This window comes from Magnolia sinica, chromosome 15 (assembly GCF_029962835.1).
Source record: "Magnolia sinica isolate HGM2019 chromosome 15, MsV1, whole genome shotgun sequence".
NCBI lineage: Eukaryota > Viridiplantae > Streptophyta > Magnoliopsida > Magnoliales > Magnoliaceae > Magnolia > Magnolia sinica.
Window position 1 is genome coordinate 37,878,028 of NC_080587.1, and position 14,527 is coordinate 37,892,554.

The window sequence follows — 14,527 nt, forward strand, 5'->3', positions numbered from 1 at the left end:
AATATGTTTCTTCCTCTCATGAAAGATCGAATTGAGGGCAATATGAATGGTGGTCTGATTGTTATAATGTAATAGAACAAGAGAGGACATCTCTATGCCCATGTATTGAGGAAGAGTGGAGACTAAAGCCAAACAACTAGTGCTGCAACTTGGTTTCAGGTAAGGTTGTCAGGTTAGGGCTGAAAAAATCCTACCCGACTTGAAATTGGGTTGGGTCTGGGTTGAGCAAATTTGGATCAAGTTAGGTCGGGTTGGGAATAATCATATGTATTTGGGGTTGGGTCGGGTTGGTTCGGTTTAGGGTAAGTATAGAGGAATTTGGGTTTGGGTTCGTGTGAGGCACCTTGGCTTGTAATTTGGGTCAGGTCAGGTTGTGGGTTGGGTCCTCTTGAGGTCTGTCGGGCTCGGGTTGAGCATTAATCCGATCCAAGCTGCCTGAGTTGCACCCTTACAAGTAGTTTCACTGCAACATGAGCCATGGAACAATATTAAACTTTTATAGGCAAGTGAGCGATGGCATACTGCTTCTTGTTATCTTAGAGACAAGATTGCCTCCTATCAATGTGCAATAACCAATTGTGGACCTCCTATCATCAGAAGACCCGTCCCATTGCGTATCACGAAATGCCTAGACGTGAAGATCACCATTATTGGCCTCACAATAACTAGTTGTGGATTTATATTAATTTAAAATTTTAAATAGATGGTATAAAATGAAACATTTTAACCTCTAAATGATTTTTGCATTAAATCGTTATAACTTCCCGAAATCCACCAGAAATCCCGCAGTATCTACTATTGGGACTGGATGAAATGATACCTCAATTACTCCCAACCTTCCTGTCGTTTCCAAACACTGGATGGAATTTGCATGGGACCAAATGCAATTCCATCCCACCTAATCCCACGTTCCAAAAAGCCCCTTAGTATTTTTGGGTATTCGGACTTGCTTCAAATCCACGGATTTATGGAGGTGTGAATATCGAAAATCCATGGATATGGCAAATCCCCAACACAAACAACTATTTAAGTGAGGGATTTGAGGTGGGGATTTGTAAAATCGATGGATTTCAAATCTCCTCTATTGGTGTTTTGATGAGGATTTGTCAATTCATGGATCTCCAAAACCACACCCACATAAATCCATGGATTTGGGGCAAATCCAAATCCCCCAACATACTAAAGACTTTGCAAATCCACAAAATGGGAGACTTGCTTAAAACCAATAAAAGTTTTTCCATTGCAATAAATGCTTTGACATCACCATAAATGCTCTCAAATACAAGGATTTATTGCTTGATTTTCGAACAGTGGATTTTGGGATTTGCCAATTCCAAACGCAATGTAAATCTATGAATTTGACAAGTTCATGGATTTATCAAATCCATAGTCTCATTCCATGACCCTAAACAGGGCCTTAGAGTTTTTCGCCAGCCACTAGCTATTAATGGAACCTTCCACCAACACAACCATATAGTGTATCTCATGATGCCATCTAGCAGAAAGTATAGTCAGCCCAAATTTGAGCACCCCTGGAATGAGACTACATACCTAGGCAACTATACCAAAGCTCAAGTACTTGAACACATTGACAGCATGCTTCCCTAGAGAAAAAAGAACATGCCACTGCAACAGGTATGTAAATTATCAAATTGATCTTTCAATTTCTTAAAACAAGTACACAGCAACTCCATGGTGAGAAAGTTTAAAATGAGTTAGCTATAGGTGAAGGTAGCAATTGAGCTCCTGCGGTAATTATCCATAACAACAAATTGAATCCATCTCAACCAAGCTACACAAAGAAGTTCGCAAGACTTCTCTTCCTAAACCATAACAAACCATGGACCTTGGTAGGTCACTTAACTTTTGAAACTACTAACAAACGACCCTGTTGGTGAACACCTCAAACTAAAAGACATATCCAACAAGTACTGCAACTGCTAAGGCAAGCTCTAACCGGAATTACTAACTGAAGCATTTTAATTCAAAAAGGAGACAAACCTCAGTCATTTGTTTGTGCCCACAAAGAACTGCACCAATGGACAAAGGGTTAGATATTTGTTTGGTACTAGCAAAAGCAACCTGCAGATATTTACTCAAAGATAATTAGCATGATGTAGAAATTATGATTTGCTTCTTATAAGTAGAGCCCAAATGTCGATATCAACTAATAAATTAAAAGATTAAAAATACAACTTGCACATAGCCACTTTTGCCTTTCCAATTATCATCCGGTTGTGGTAATACGGGTACGATTCAAACACCATAAGATTCCTAATCCTTGAACCTATCCTATTGTCAGAGAAAAGTGCAAGAACCTATGTTAGACCTGTAAATAAATAAACATGTATATATATATATATGTAGTTTTTCATGGCTTGCAGAAATCTGTAAATATTTAAGGAATAAATTTATAATATGTTGAATTCTATCTTCCGAACCTGATAGGCCATTCTCTAAAGGTTTCTAGCCCCATAATAAAGCCGTACATCTGATCTCTTATCAGCATTGAAACCTGTCTCGATAAGAGACCGGATTGGACTGCCAACAAGAAATAAAAATAAAAACCAGATCATGAAAGGATGAAACAGAACAGTTACATTCCATGTGTCGGATTCTAACATGTTACAAAATCAAAAGGTTGGAGACATGCCCACATATCTATTCAAACACTATAAGCCCACTAGATAAGAAATACATATCGGCCCCTTTACTTTTATGAATGGTGAAATCTTTTATGAATAACTCTACCAGGTAGCAATGTGTCATCTAGTCCCAGCTTGGATAGAGGAGGGTTGATGTAGGGTAAGCAGCTATCATTTAAATTTTGGCAAGAAATCAAAACCCCAACACCTAAAAGTTAGGACAACTCTATGATGATGAGAATGATGTGAAGATGAGAAGGATACATCAAGGAAAAGATTCCCCAATACAAACCACACTTCTCAATAGACCCTCTCTTCTCTAAAGTATCAGCTATCATGTTAGCGTCTTCATGAACTTGGCAAAAAAGCAGCTTTAGTCCGGAGGATATGTTTGTATGTCATGAATCACATGGAAAATGAATGTACCTCCATGGTTGAGAACCCATGAGAGAACCCAGGAAATGAACTTACTGCAGTCGATAAGCAGGAAACCTCCAAAGGAGGTTTTACTTCTGCCTCGTTATAATCATCATGTACTCGGGCTGATCCAGATGAAGTTTATGTAATGGTGTTTGGAAATGTTGACAAGACAATCTCGAACTTTGGATCTTGCCTCTTTTAGTGGTGGACTGATGAGATAAGAGCTCGATCCAAATGCTAAATAGGATATAACAGCAGGACTTTCCAATTCTTATTCAACTTGAAATTTGATGTGGAAAAAGGTGGAAAAACAGAACCCTTCATAATACAGTGCCCGTTTTCACGCCATATGCGGATACATATTGATTAGGAAGAACAAATTGGTAAGGGAGAAAGACTTCGGCAACAGTTTATAGATAAACTTTAATATGGATCCTTGGAACTCTGCAATGAAGATTCCAATGAAGCGTGTGATTACATACTCTCAAAATTCTAAGGTGAAGATAGTTATGTCAGCTACTGAATTAACTATTTAAGAATGACTGAAGAGGTTATTGAATGGCTGCTCATTGCATCAGACACTGTGCTATTAACTAAATTTATACACCATTTTTTCCAAGATAGTTAGTCAAGCAAATATTTTATTTTCTGACTAAAATACCCTTTTTCAACACCCCGGTGTTGTGGGTCGGGCTAAAGATGGCTACTAAGATGTTGGATCTAATTCTCTAGAAATGTGTTGTAGCGGCTAGTGCATGCAAGCTCTTCATTTAGCTAGCCTTCTGTGACAGTACCATGGCCCAAAAATTAGGCCACTTTGGCTATCAGATGGACCACACATGTATTGAGAGAAATGGATGGCTGCCCAAAGTCCAAATTTACACATGCATTGTACAGATCAGATGTCTTATGTCTGGCCACATGACCACATGTGCTGATCTTTCATCTTTGTAGGACAACATCAGGTAATCCCCACTGTATAGGTGATCTGGCACAAAAACCTTAGGTGAATCCCAAAAATTAGGCCACTTTGTTTTATCAACGCCGTCCATTATTTTTCCATCTCTATTTTTGACATTATCATAAAAGGTAAGTAGATGCAAACCTTAGGTGAATCCCAACACAGGAATCCGTGGTGATTGAAGGCCCACTATTAAAATCTTACTAAGGGTTAAAGAAGTTTTGGTTCAAGCCGATATTTGTGTTTTCCCTTCATCCAAGTCTGCGTGACCTTTTCAATAGGTTGTATGACAGATAAATGTTACAGTGGGCTTTAGGAATTTCTTAATGGTGGCCATTTAATCACCACTTACTTTCCTGTGGCATGGTCCACCTGAGATTTGGATCTTACTCGTTTTAGATTATGCCCTAAAATGAGATGGAAAAGTAAATGGACGGTGTGGATAAAAAAATATTCATTATAGTGGGCCCATGGAATACCGTCCAGTAGCCAGGTGGCTATTGGCACTGTCGGTAGGCAATGTGAGACCCATATCCTAGGCCGTACCATTCCGTATGCTTTCGTGGTCCTCCCGGTCGAATTTCGGTGACCCGTGATATGTTATCGGCATTTGCGCGCAACCTTGAGTCGTATCCTGTATTGCAGAGTCTGCTCAACCCGAGACTTGTACCCTTGCGATCGCGCCATCGCTGCAGTTCTGACGCCGCGTCTCGTGCGCCGAGGCGATACCCGGGCCAGGAGATTATCATGGCCGATTACCGATTCTGAATTGTCATGGCCGATTACCGATTATCGATCAAGGCCGATTATCATCGTAGATTACCGATTCTGATTTGTCATGGCCGATTGCCGATTATCGATCGAGGCCGATTATCGTGGTCGATTACCGATTCTGATTCGTTATGGCCGATTATTGATTATCGATCGAGGCCAATTATCGTGGCCAATTACCGATTCTGATTTGTCGTGGCAGATGACGGGAGAAACTAAAGGTTGAAAAGATAAACATAGCCTATAAGATGAATGATCTAGTTCGCTAAGTGCGAACAACATTACAATGCAACAGTTTCATCTAGTGCATGTTTTGAAAAGAAAACACCATGGTTATGTTTACATCTGGACTTCACGCATTTTTATTGCTTGGCTGCTTCATACAACATTTGCTGTCACACAACGGTCACAACAAATGCCAGGCGTAAGATACCCATTGGACCATCTGGTTCAGCCAAGCTATCACCATCACCCAGCTACAAATCAAGATAAGGAAATCACTTTTCCTTCCACAACATGTGGTGAGGCACGCATCTCATCCGTAAGGTAAGGTCCAACCTCGATGAACCACTTGGCCAGGTTATCAAAGTTTCAATACCCTCACAAGGCAAACATTCGCTTGAAACAACGGTCGGAATCTATCAGATTTCAACACAACAGATCTTGATGATCATAGACCATCCTGAGATGGGCCATTACATGAAAGGATGGATCACAACCTTGAAAAAGATGCAAACCTCCCTGTTAAACCTACTACGTAATAACGAATTTCACAAAAGGTTTCAGCATATCTCAAATGGAAGCTGATAGTAACATGATTGACTAGCTGGGCCGTTGACCTGCAATAGATGTCACTGGGTGGCCTAGCCCCAGCCCTTTCTTTGCATTGTCTAAATTGTCAACAGAAATCAGTTATGCTTAAAAAACCAATTACACCAATAAAACATCCAACCGACTGGCACAAAATAAAAAAGGCACCAGAAGCTAATGTATATGAAAGGGATTCAATGATCCAACACAAGTACTTATGAACATGTCCGCTTCTTTTTTATTAAGATAAAAAGGAGGCGCCCCTGAGGGCCAGCCATCGCTTTTTTCCTGAAACTAACACAATCCTGTCAAAACGAAAATGGAAAGCCAAATAGCAGTGACCTCAAAAATGCAAATTTGGATACAGGCATTGACTGTATCAATCAAATTATTCATTAAAACAGGAAAACTAGCCCATTAGGTCATAGACTCCTTGGCAATCTTTTCAGCCTTAGCGACCTCCTTAATTCCTCCCACCATGTAAAATGACAGTTCGGGAAGATCATCAAATTTCCCATCCAAAACACCCTGTCAACCATGACAAAACCATGTGCATTAAAAGACATGATAAGAAGTGAAGAGCCAAGTGTTAAATTAATAGAATCTGTATGCTATGTATGAAACAATTTGACCAGGAAAAAAAATAGATTCAACACAAGTCTGTGAAAGGAAAGTACTTGTCTGTGGCCAACACACTAACTGATAATTTACTAATAAATTGGGAATGCAAAGCATCCAACACAAAGTGCCAATATATAAGCTCATTATCTGTCAGGCCTACACTGGCTACTGTCAGGTGTGGTCAAAAAGCAATTGCTACAGCAAAAGTGTCACTGAAGCTTAACATTAAAGCTCGTATACTTTAAGCTAGTCATCAAGCACTCTAATATCCGTACATTCAGTCCATTCATCTGGAGGCCCTATTGTGGATGGTGCAGTCACAGAACTAAATAATTGTGGCCAAAATCAGGTTTGGCTACAATCTAAGTGCCACTAAACATAAAAGGTATTGTTGCCACCATCAGAACGCAATGCAGGCGGGACCTACATTGTGTTCAACAGTCACTTAGCTTGCCAGCTACAAATCTTCAAAGGCAATTAAGACACCACTTTTAGCAAGAAATCCTACCCGAGTAACTCCGAACTTTGAGAGAAAAATGTTCCATGGATATGACTAGTCATGGTGATGATGGAGTATGGACCCGACTTGGAGCTACTTTAGCATTTGCAATATTGCTGGTGTGACCCATCATCACAAAATTTAGCAGTGACATTCTTTTCATTGCTATCAAAAAGAGCCACATCGGAACTTTATACTCTTCTTTTTTCTTCCTTTTGTCTTATAGGTAATTGTATACCTCTATAATGCACATACAATGAAATTACAATGCTTCTACAAGTAACATTTTAGAACAATATATATGTTAAATGTAGACAACAGAGAGGGATGAGGATATGCTAATGCTATCTGCCAATCTTCCACTGGTCCAAATTTCTTAATATTCATATTCTAGACAGAAAAAGAAAACTTGAAAATAAATGCCCATTCAACGAGGTAGAATTTCTTTATTCCTTACCTGGAAGCTGACAACAGATTCTGTCAGTTCAACATATTTTCCAGGAGCACCTGTGAACACTTCAGCAACATGGAATGGCTGACTCAGGAACCTTTGAATTTTACGGGCATGAGCCACAGTCAACTTATCATCTTCACTGAGCTCATCCATTCCTAAAATTGCACTAATATCCTGAAGACTCTTGTAGTTCTGGAGAACCTTTTGGACACCACGAGCAGTATTATAGTGCTCTTGTCCTAAAATACGAGGGAAAAGCATACGAGAGGTTGAATCAAGAGGATCGACAACAGGATAGATACCAGGCACTGAGATCTAGGCACAAGTAGAAAATGACCATCAGTGTCACATAGCCTTGTCCCAGCTATTTGGGTCAATTAGAAGATAGCCATAAAATATGGGGGGCCAAACATAGAAGAAATCCTTCAGTGAAACAGCAGCTTAGGATTAGTAGAGAAATAAACAAACCTGTCGTGATGACACAGTCGTGGCGTCAAGATGAGCAAAGGTAGTTGTAGGAGCTGGATCTGTCAAGTCATCAGCGGGCACATAAATAGCTTGGACAGAGGTGATGGAACCTTTCTTTGTTGTGGTAAGACGCTCTTACAGGCCTCCAAGATCAGTAGCCAATGTTGGTTGGTAATCGACAATAGATGGGATACGACCCAACAAAGCAGACACTTCAGAGTTTGCCTGAAAAAGAAAATTCTCATTATGATAATACCATGCAGAAGGATGACCAGATCTTCAATAAATTCATAAATAAGGCAACTTGCTTGGCTGAAATGAAAATGTTGTCAATGAAGAGAAGCACGTTCTGCCCTTCAGCATCTCGAAAGTGCTCAGCTACAGTCAGCCCGGTAAACCCAACACGAGCACGAGCACCAGGGGGCTCATTCATTTGCCCGTACACAAGAGCACACTTGCTTTCGCTCTGCAGCATATGAAACAGAGATGAAGAGAATGAATGCATAACCTATGAGAATAACGAACAGCGGATGGATGTGCCAATCATAACAAATCATGAATAAGATGTAATGATACAGACCTGTTTGTCTCCAAGCTTAATAACACCACTCTCAATCATTTCCCTGTATAGATCATTACCCTCACGGGTACGTTCACCAACACCAGCAATGACAGAGAAACCACCTGATGCGATGAAATTAATTATTTTTTTAAAAATTTTAAAGTAAGCAATAGAGAAATCAAAGAAGCGTTCAAAATGGGCTTCCCCATTATTCCGTGACCCACCATGAGCTTTGGCAACATTGTTAATCAGTTCCATGATAAGCACGGTCTTCCCAACACCAGCACCACCAAACAACCCAATCTTTCCACCTCTCTGGTAAGGTGCAAGCATATCCACGACCTGGGCAGTTACAAAGTCAGATTCAAAGTCATTGAAATAGGCACTAAGATCCAACAACACCGAATGCCATGCTTGTGAAACATGCAAAAAAGGGAGTCAACTACTTGGAACTCTCCAATACGTGCAGTTTTAAGAAATAAATAACAAACATTCAATATATCAGATAGAATATAAAAAAATTGTCAAAAGAAAAGCACACCTTAATTCCAGTCACAAGAATCTGTTGTTCAGTTGCCTGTTCAACAAAGGAAGGAGCTTCACGATGGATGGGCAGAAAGTGGTCGGTCTCTGTTGGACAACCAAACAGCAATATAAAACATGGTGTGCATGAAGCAAAATTACAATAAATAAAACAGCATTTTCCAATTAATAAATGAAACTCAGCAAGGGCACAAAAATCTTACTTATTTCACCCCTCTTATCGATCGGCTCCCCAATGACATTCATGATGCGGCCGAGGGTAGCCCTACCCACAGGCACCTAAACAACAATTAAACATAAACAAGAAAAGGAAAAGAAAATTCATCATTGATATCCCAAGAACAGATGAAGCAAATACAACACAAACAACACATAAACAGCCAGGAAGTCATAAAGTAAAAAACTAAAAGAACCACATCCACACATATCAACAAAGAAAATCAAATAAAAAACTACAGATCAACAGTTTCAAACCTATGAAACTCATGAAACCATTATGTACTTTCTAGTAACAACTTAAAAGGCATAGATCTTTGCCAACATTAAGCCCAAAATTGAAATCCTAAAAGTGTGTTCAGACCGCCTCACATTTTGGACAACAAATGCATCACTGTCCAAATACAGACAATAAAACTTCAAGCCTGAACATACTTTTCTGCGCACTATTTAGGACAGAATCATGTTGACTACCCTGTCCAGATGGCATTTTCTAGACAAATCAAGTGGATTCCATGTGATGGGTAGTGGACATTGAGGGCCCTGCATAAAGGTTGATGGTGGGCCCCACATGATGGATGACATACATTAAAGTGGCCCCAAATAATGGACGGTCCACGTCAAAGGTCAACCCCTAATGATGAATGGTCCACATCTAAGAAGAGCCTTGCATGATGGACAACCCACTTTAAAGGTTTGGCTCACATGATGGACGATCCATTCAAAGGCGGGCTCCAGATGATAGACAATTCACATCCAATGTCCAACATAATGGATTGCACAAATGTCTTAAAACATGAAGATTGTAGCCATCCATTCTTTTGCCATAGGGGGCATGGCCAATCTATGATGAGATCCACTAAAACAACAATCTAGATTGCTATTATAATGGAGTTGTTGTAATCTCTAAAAATGACATCAATTACTTTTTAAAAAAGTGCTCTTATTTGGATTTATTTTTTATTTTTTTATTCGCTTGGACCAAACCAAACAAATCCACTACCAATAAGGCCAACGTTTTGACCCGATTGTAAAATGGGTTGCACCCGAAACTTCCCCTGATCCAACTCAACCTATTTGCACCCCACCCTTTTATTTTTATCCTTTATTCTAGAAATGCACTAGTCAGGTCCTATTTTCCTCTCCCCATGGGCTAATTGTCTTTGTTATATGTAGAATGGGTCTTTGAGATGTTTCAAATAGGGACTTGTTGGTACCATTTACTGAAATTATAGTTGATGGGCTCCATCCAAGTGTTCTTTTGGACTGCATGCTTTTTCCAATTGCAATTTCTGTGCAAGTGGAAAATCACATTTCCTGGATTTAACAAATTTGTGTGTGGATTCGAATTAGGTGCGACCCCCGCCTCACCCAAGACTGTAGCCCTTACCATGGGGCCCACCTTGATGTATGTATTCTATATCTCCATGACTCCATCTATTTTGCCATATCATTTTAGGGCATGAGCCAAAAAAGGGCCCACCTAATGTTTCCATAATGTTTATTTTCCATCCAACATGTTGATAAGGTTACAAAAACCTGGATGAAGGGAAAAAACAAATATTAGCTTGATCAAAAACTTTTATGCCCTGTTAATGGTCAATCACCACTGTTTCCTATAGTATGGTCAACCTGAGGTTTGGATATTCATCATTTTTTAGCTCATGCCCTAAAATGATCTGACAAAATGGATGGACAGCATGAATATAGAATAGATACATCAAGGTGGGCCTCATGGTAAGGGCCAAACCTAATCCGCTCCCTATTTTTTAAGGAAAAAGGTCAAGAGCAAAAGTTAAAAAGAAAATTCAGAGCGCAAAGAAAGGTGATCCTCCGAATGTGTTTCTAAATTGAGGGAGCATACTCTACGACTGTTTTATATCTACTTCCAAAACTCATCCATATGCCTATAGAATCATCATGTTTTAGGTGTTTATCCATTATTTTCTATGGAATGGCCCACCAGATGATTGAACCTGATGTAGAGTGAGTCGCAAACACTTTCATGGCAAAGATAGACTAGAGAAGGCCCAATCATAGGCGGAAACAATTTAGGGTAGGAGAAGCCACTTTAGCCAACCAACCCCACTTCGCCGGGTTGCCCACGGCGGATTTGTGAGATTCCATCATATCAACGGTCAAAAGTCCAATTTATTTTCGTTTTGACTATAAATAGTAAGTTTTAGTTCAGTTATACAAGTTGTGCCCAACATGAAAATGACTTAGAAAAATTAGGAGAATAACATGGTTGGGCCAAATTGGACACTTACTAGTTACTATTTTTGGCCAAAAACCATGAAGTCTAGGAATGGAGGCCATCTATAAATAATAAGTTTAATATTTATAATAAATCATGTTTTTAGGGTGTTTGAGTTGGAGTTTGAGTCTAAAACTCCTTCCTAGGTTAGAGCTCATTATTTAAGGATTGTAATTTCATTTTTTATAATCAATCAATTTATTTTAAAATTATTAGAAATAATTTCTACTTTTATCCCTCATGGATTCGAGGAAGCTCTGTGAAGGGTCCAAAGAGCTCCATGGATTCGGAGTAGTAGATATCCTCTGAGGAAGATCGACCTCATCATGTCCCTCCATGCGTCAAAACCAGCCTGAGTTTTTGGGGCCCTCACTTTCAGGGTTGGCTGACCCTGCTGGACATGTTGGCACATAGCTAGTTTCATAGAGGAACCAAAACCTTGAGAAGAAACCATGCATTCCAAGTGTCATGCAATTGAAAGATTGAAAACAAGGAAATTCATTTCACTGGATCAGGCCCAATTCACCAAGATCAGCAAGTTTCAACCCAATGGCTTGGAATTAGGCTTTAATCAAAAAGTTCTTAGAGACACCAGATAGCCCGACCCACCACGATGAGCAAGTCCCTGACCTAATAGCCTCATATTAAGGCTTTAATCGACTGAGTTCATAGAGATACATTAGATTTGGATATAGACACTCGTATGGTTCTGTGCACTATCTGTTATAGTATGGAAGCCGCGGATTCACTAATGAGGGACCCAGATCAACTTTGAATGGGAATCATTAGCAGTTATTTAAGACCACCCATTCTTTTGATGTCCACATAGGGGCATCCCACCTGGCATGACTAGACCTTACCTGATTTTTATGTAAGAGAGAGTACATATGCAAGGCTAGCAAACCTCAAATCTCAATGTCTAAGAGTGTTGAATGGTGCATGTATATTAATAGAAATGCTTGAAATGCTAATTTACTTCTAAATGGTGTGCCTGGAATGGCCAATACTTGATGATTTTATCGTCCCACAAGCTCCTAACTCTCACATTCAGCATGTGTATAACATCCCACATACCCGACAGGTTAGCCCCACTATGAATAACACATCTAACTCATCTTGTGGTCCCGACCACATAAAACGTTGGATAACCATCAATCCGGTTGGAGTACATGTTCAAACCAGCTGATTAGTGGATCAGACTGATTTTTGCATCATTTATTCCTCAAGGTGAGCCAACCTGTTCAATGTCATACAGGTGAAACCTTGATAATTAGGCACTTGTTGGACGATAATATTACCATCCTGACCGAGTGAGACAACACTTTTGCAATAAAGTTTGGTCATCCAAATAGAGTCTAAAAGCAATAAATAGTCCAGTATCATGAGAAACACTGTTAATTTAGGTGAGTAGAGATTGTCCACTCCAGTACTAGTGAGATTCTCCTTTCATTTTGAGGCTCAATAGAAAATGTATGAAAAACTTTGCATTTAATAGCATACATATTTCATGACAATTTTATTGACAGTTGGTCTCGCATTTAATAGCATACGTATTTCATGACAAATTTCTTAATTTGTCGAACATGCTCTTGTGGCAGGATATTACACTACATTTTCTCCACTTTCTAATATATGATTTTTCATTTAAATATAAATGAATTTAAAAATTAAAAATAGAGAAGTACTAAGATATTGGAGTAAACCAAAATATCAAATCTGGGGCCGCAATAGATTCAGCATTCAACTTATGTGATTGATTTCCAAGGCATGTTGGGCTCAAGCTAAATGGAAAATGTATTAGATGGCTACTAAAAATAAGCAGATAAAGCTCACGTGTAACCTACCTGACCGAAACCCATCCATATAACTAGGTTTATTAGTTGTTACCCAAACTGGCAGTATCTGGTATACCCAAATTATGAAAGAACAGGTTTAATTGTATTCTTTTATGTCCGATTATATAAATCAGGTTGAGCCGATTCTAGTAAATCAAAACCATTTGAAAATCAGGTCAGGTTGGATGCTGATACGTGTTGGGTACTCAAATACCACTAAACGGATCAGGCCCAGTCGTGTCGAGGCAGGTTCTACCGGATTAGTAGGTTATACTAATAATTAGGAGGCACATTGCTGTATAAGTCCTATATTGATAACCTTATTTTACAATTGATTCTTATATAAGTCTTGTTGTGAGTAACCTTATTCCAACTTCGTTAGAGATATCCGATATCTTTGTAACTCACTAGGCCCTATGCATGTAAAGTTAGCAAATTTATTCATTTTGGCATAAAAGTTATTCACATGATATTCAGTTGTTATCTATCTTACCTATTCACCTATTTCACCGGAGCTCACTATGTTATGTATACTCCATTTAACTGAGCATTGAGCCCCACCATGATGGTGTAATACTCCAAAAATCAGCCCTATACAATCATTAGGCAGGCCACAACATAGAAAACAATTGACAACCACCCAAAAACCTCTAAATTCAAGCGGTGGCCCACATGATCGTTGGATCAACCTGACTTGTACCCACGCCCAAACTTGAAACAAACCCAACACAAATCTATTAACACTCTATCCTTACTAGTTCCCAGGTACGGAATGTCAAGTTTAGCACTTAGACATTGTGGGACCGAACCACAGCACGAACTAGCCGGTATGGGTACCCCTTAACCGACCCGCTGACAAACCAACATATAGCTTATCAATGGGCCAAATGAACCAATGCATCCCGACCGAAAATTCAAAACAAATTAATAGACAAATGGCAATAGGTAGATACATTCACATGATGGAGTTAACTTGGTATGTGTTTACTAATTGGATTGTGCCAGCATACCCTTAGCCCCATATACCATTCTTAAAACAAGTGCGGTCGTGCCAGGTCAAGCAGGGTCGGTCAAGCTCGACCCATTTACAATTAAATGGGTTGGTTTGATGAATTTTTAAGTAGGTGGGATCAGGCCACAAGGCAATGGGTTATCAATCGGGTTTGGGTTAAAAGTCTTGGCATGTTTAGTAAACATGTTAGCTTTAGGTTAACCTTAACCTCACCCATACCTGACTCATTGATCCCCTAATCAAAGCAAATGAAGAAATAAATCTCTATTTATGTCTATCGAATGCATACTATAAAAATGTTTACTAACATTTATTTAAGGATAGGTATAATACATTTATTTGTTAATCATCATGAATTGACTGTGTATAATGATATCTGGTGTGTGAAATTGAAAGATATCTTACGTATGGATTTCATCTTCTTCTTCTTCTTCTTCTTTTTTTTTTCTTTTG

General features: G+C 39.2%; 1 protein-coding gene across 1 annotated transcript; it reads right to left on the reverse strand.

Moving 5' to 3' along the window:
• Window positions 1–7,893: 7,893 nt before the first annotated feature.
• On the reverse strand, window positions 7,894–14,302 carry LOC131226914 (ATP synthase subunit beta, mitochondrial-like). Its single transcript, XM_058222618.1, has 5 exons — window positions 14,294–14,302; window positions 8,958–9,033; window positions 8,753–8,841; window positions 8,230–8,553; window positions 7,894–8,115 (listed from the first exon to the last, which is right to left on the reverse strand). The coding sequence occupies exons 1-5, from the start codon at window positions 14,300–14,302 to the stop codon at window positions 7,894–7,896; spliced, it is 720 nt and encodes a 239-aa protein (XP_058078601.1).
• Window positions 14,303–14,527: the final 225 nt, after the last annotated feature.

Coding starts and splice junctions, on each gene's coding strand:
- LOC131226914 (XM_058222618.1), bottom strand. Junction 8,842..8,957: donor CGATAAGAGGGGTGAAATAA/GTAAGATTTTTG, acceptor GTTGTCCAACAG/AGACCGACCACTTTCTGCCC. Junction 8,554..8,752: donor TTCTTGTGACTGGAATTAAG/GTGTGCTTTTCT, acceptor GTAACTGCCCAG/GTCGTGGATATGCTTGCACC.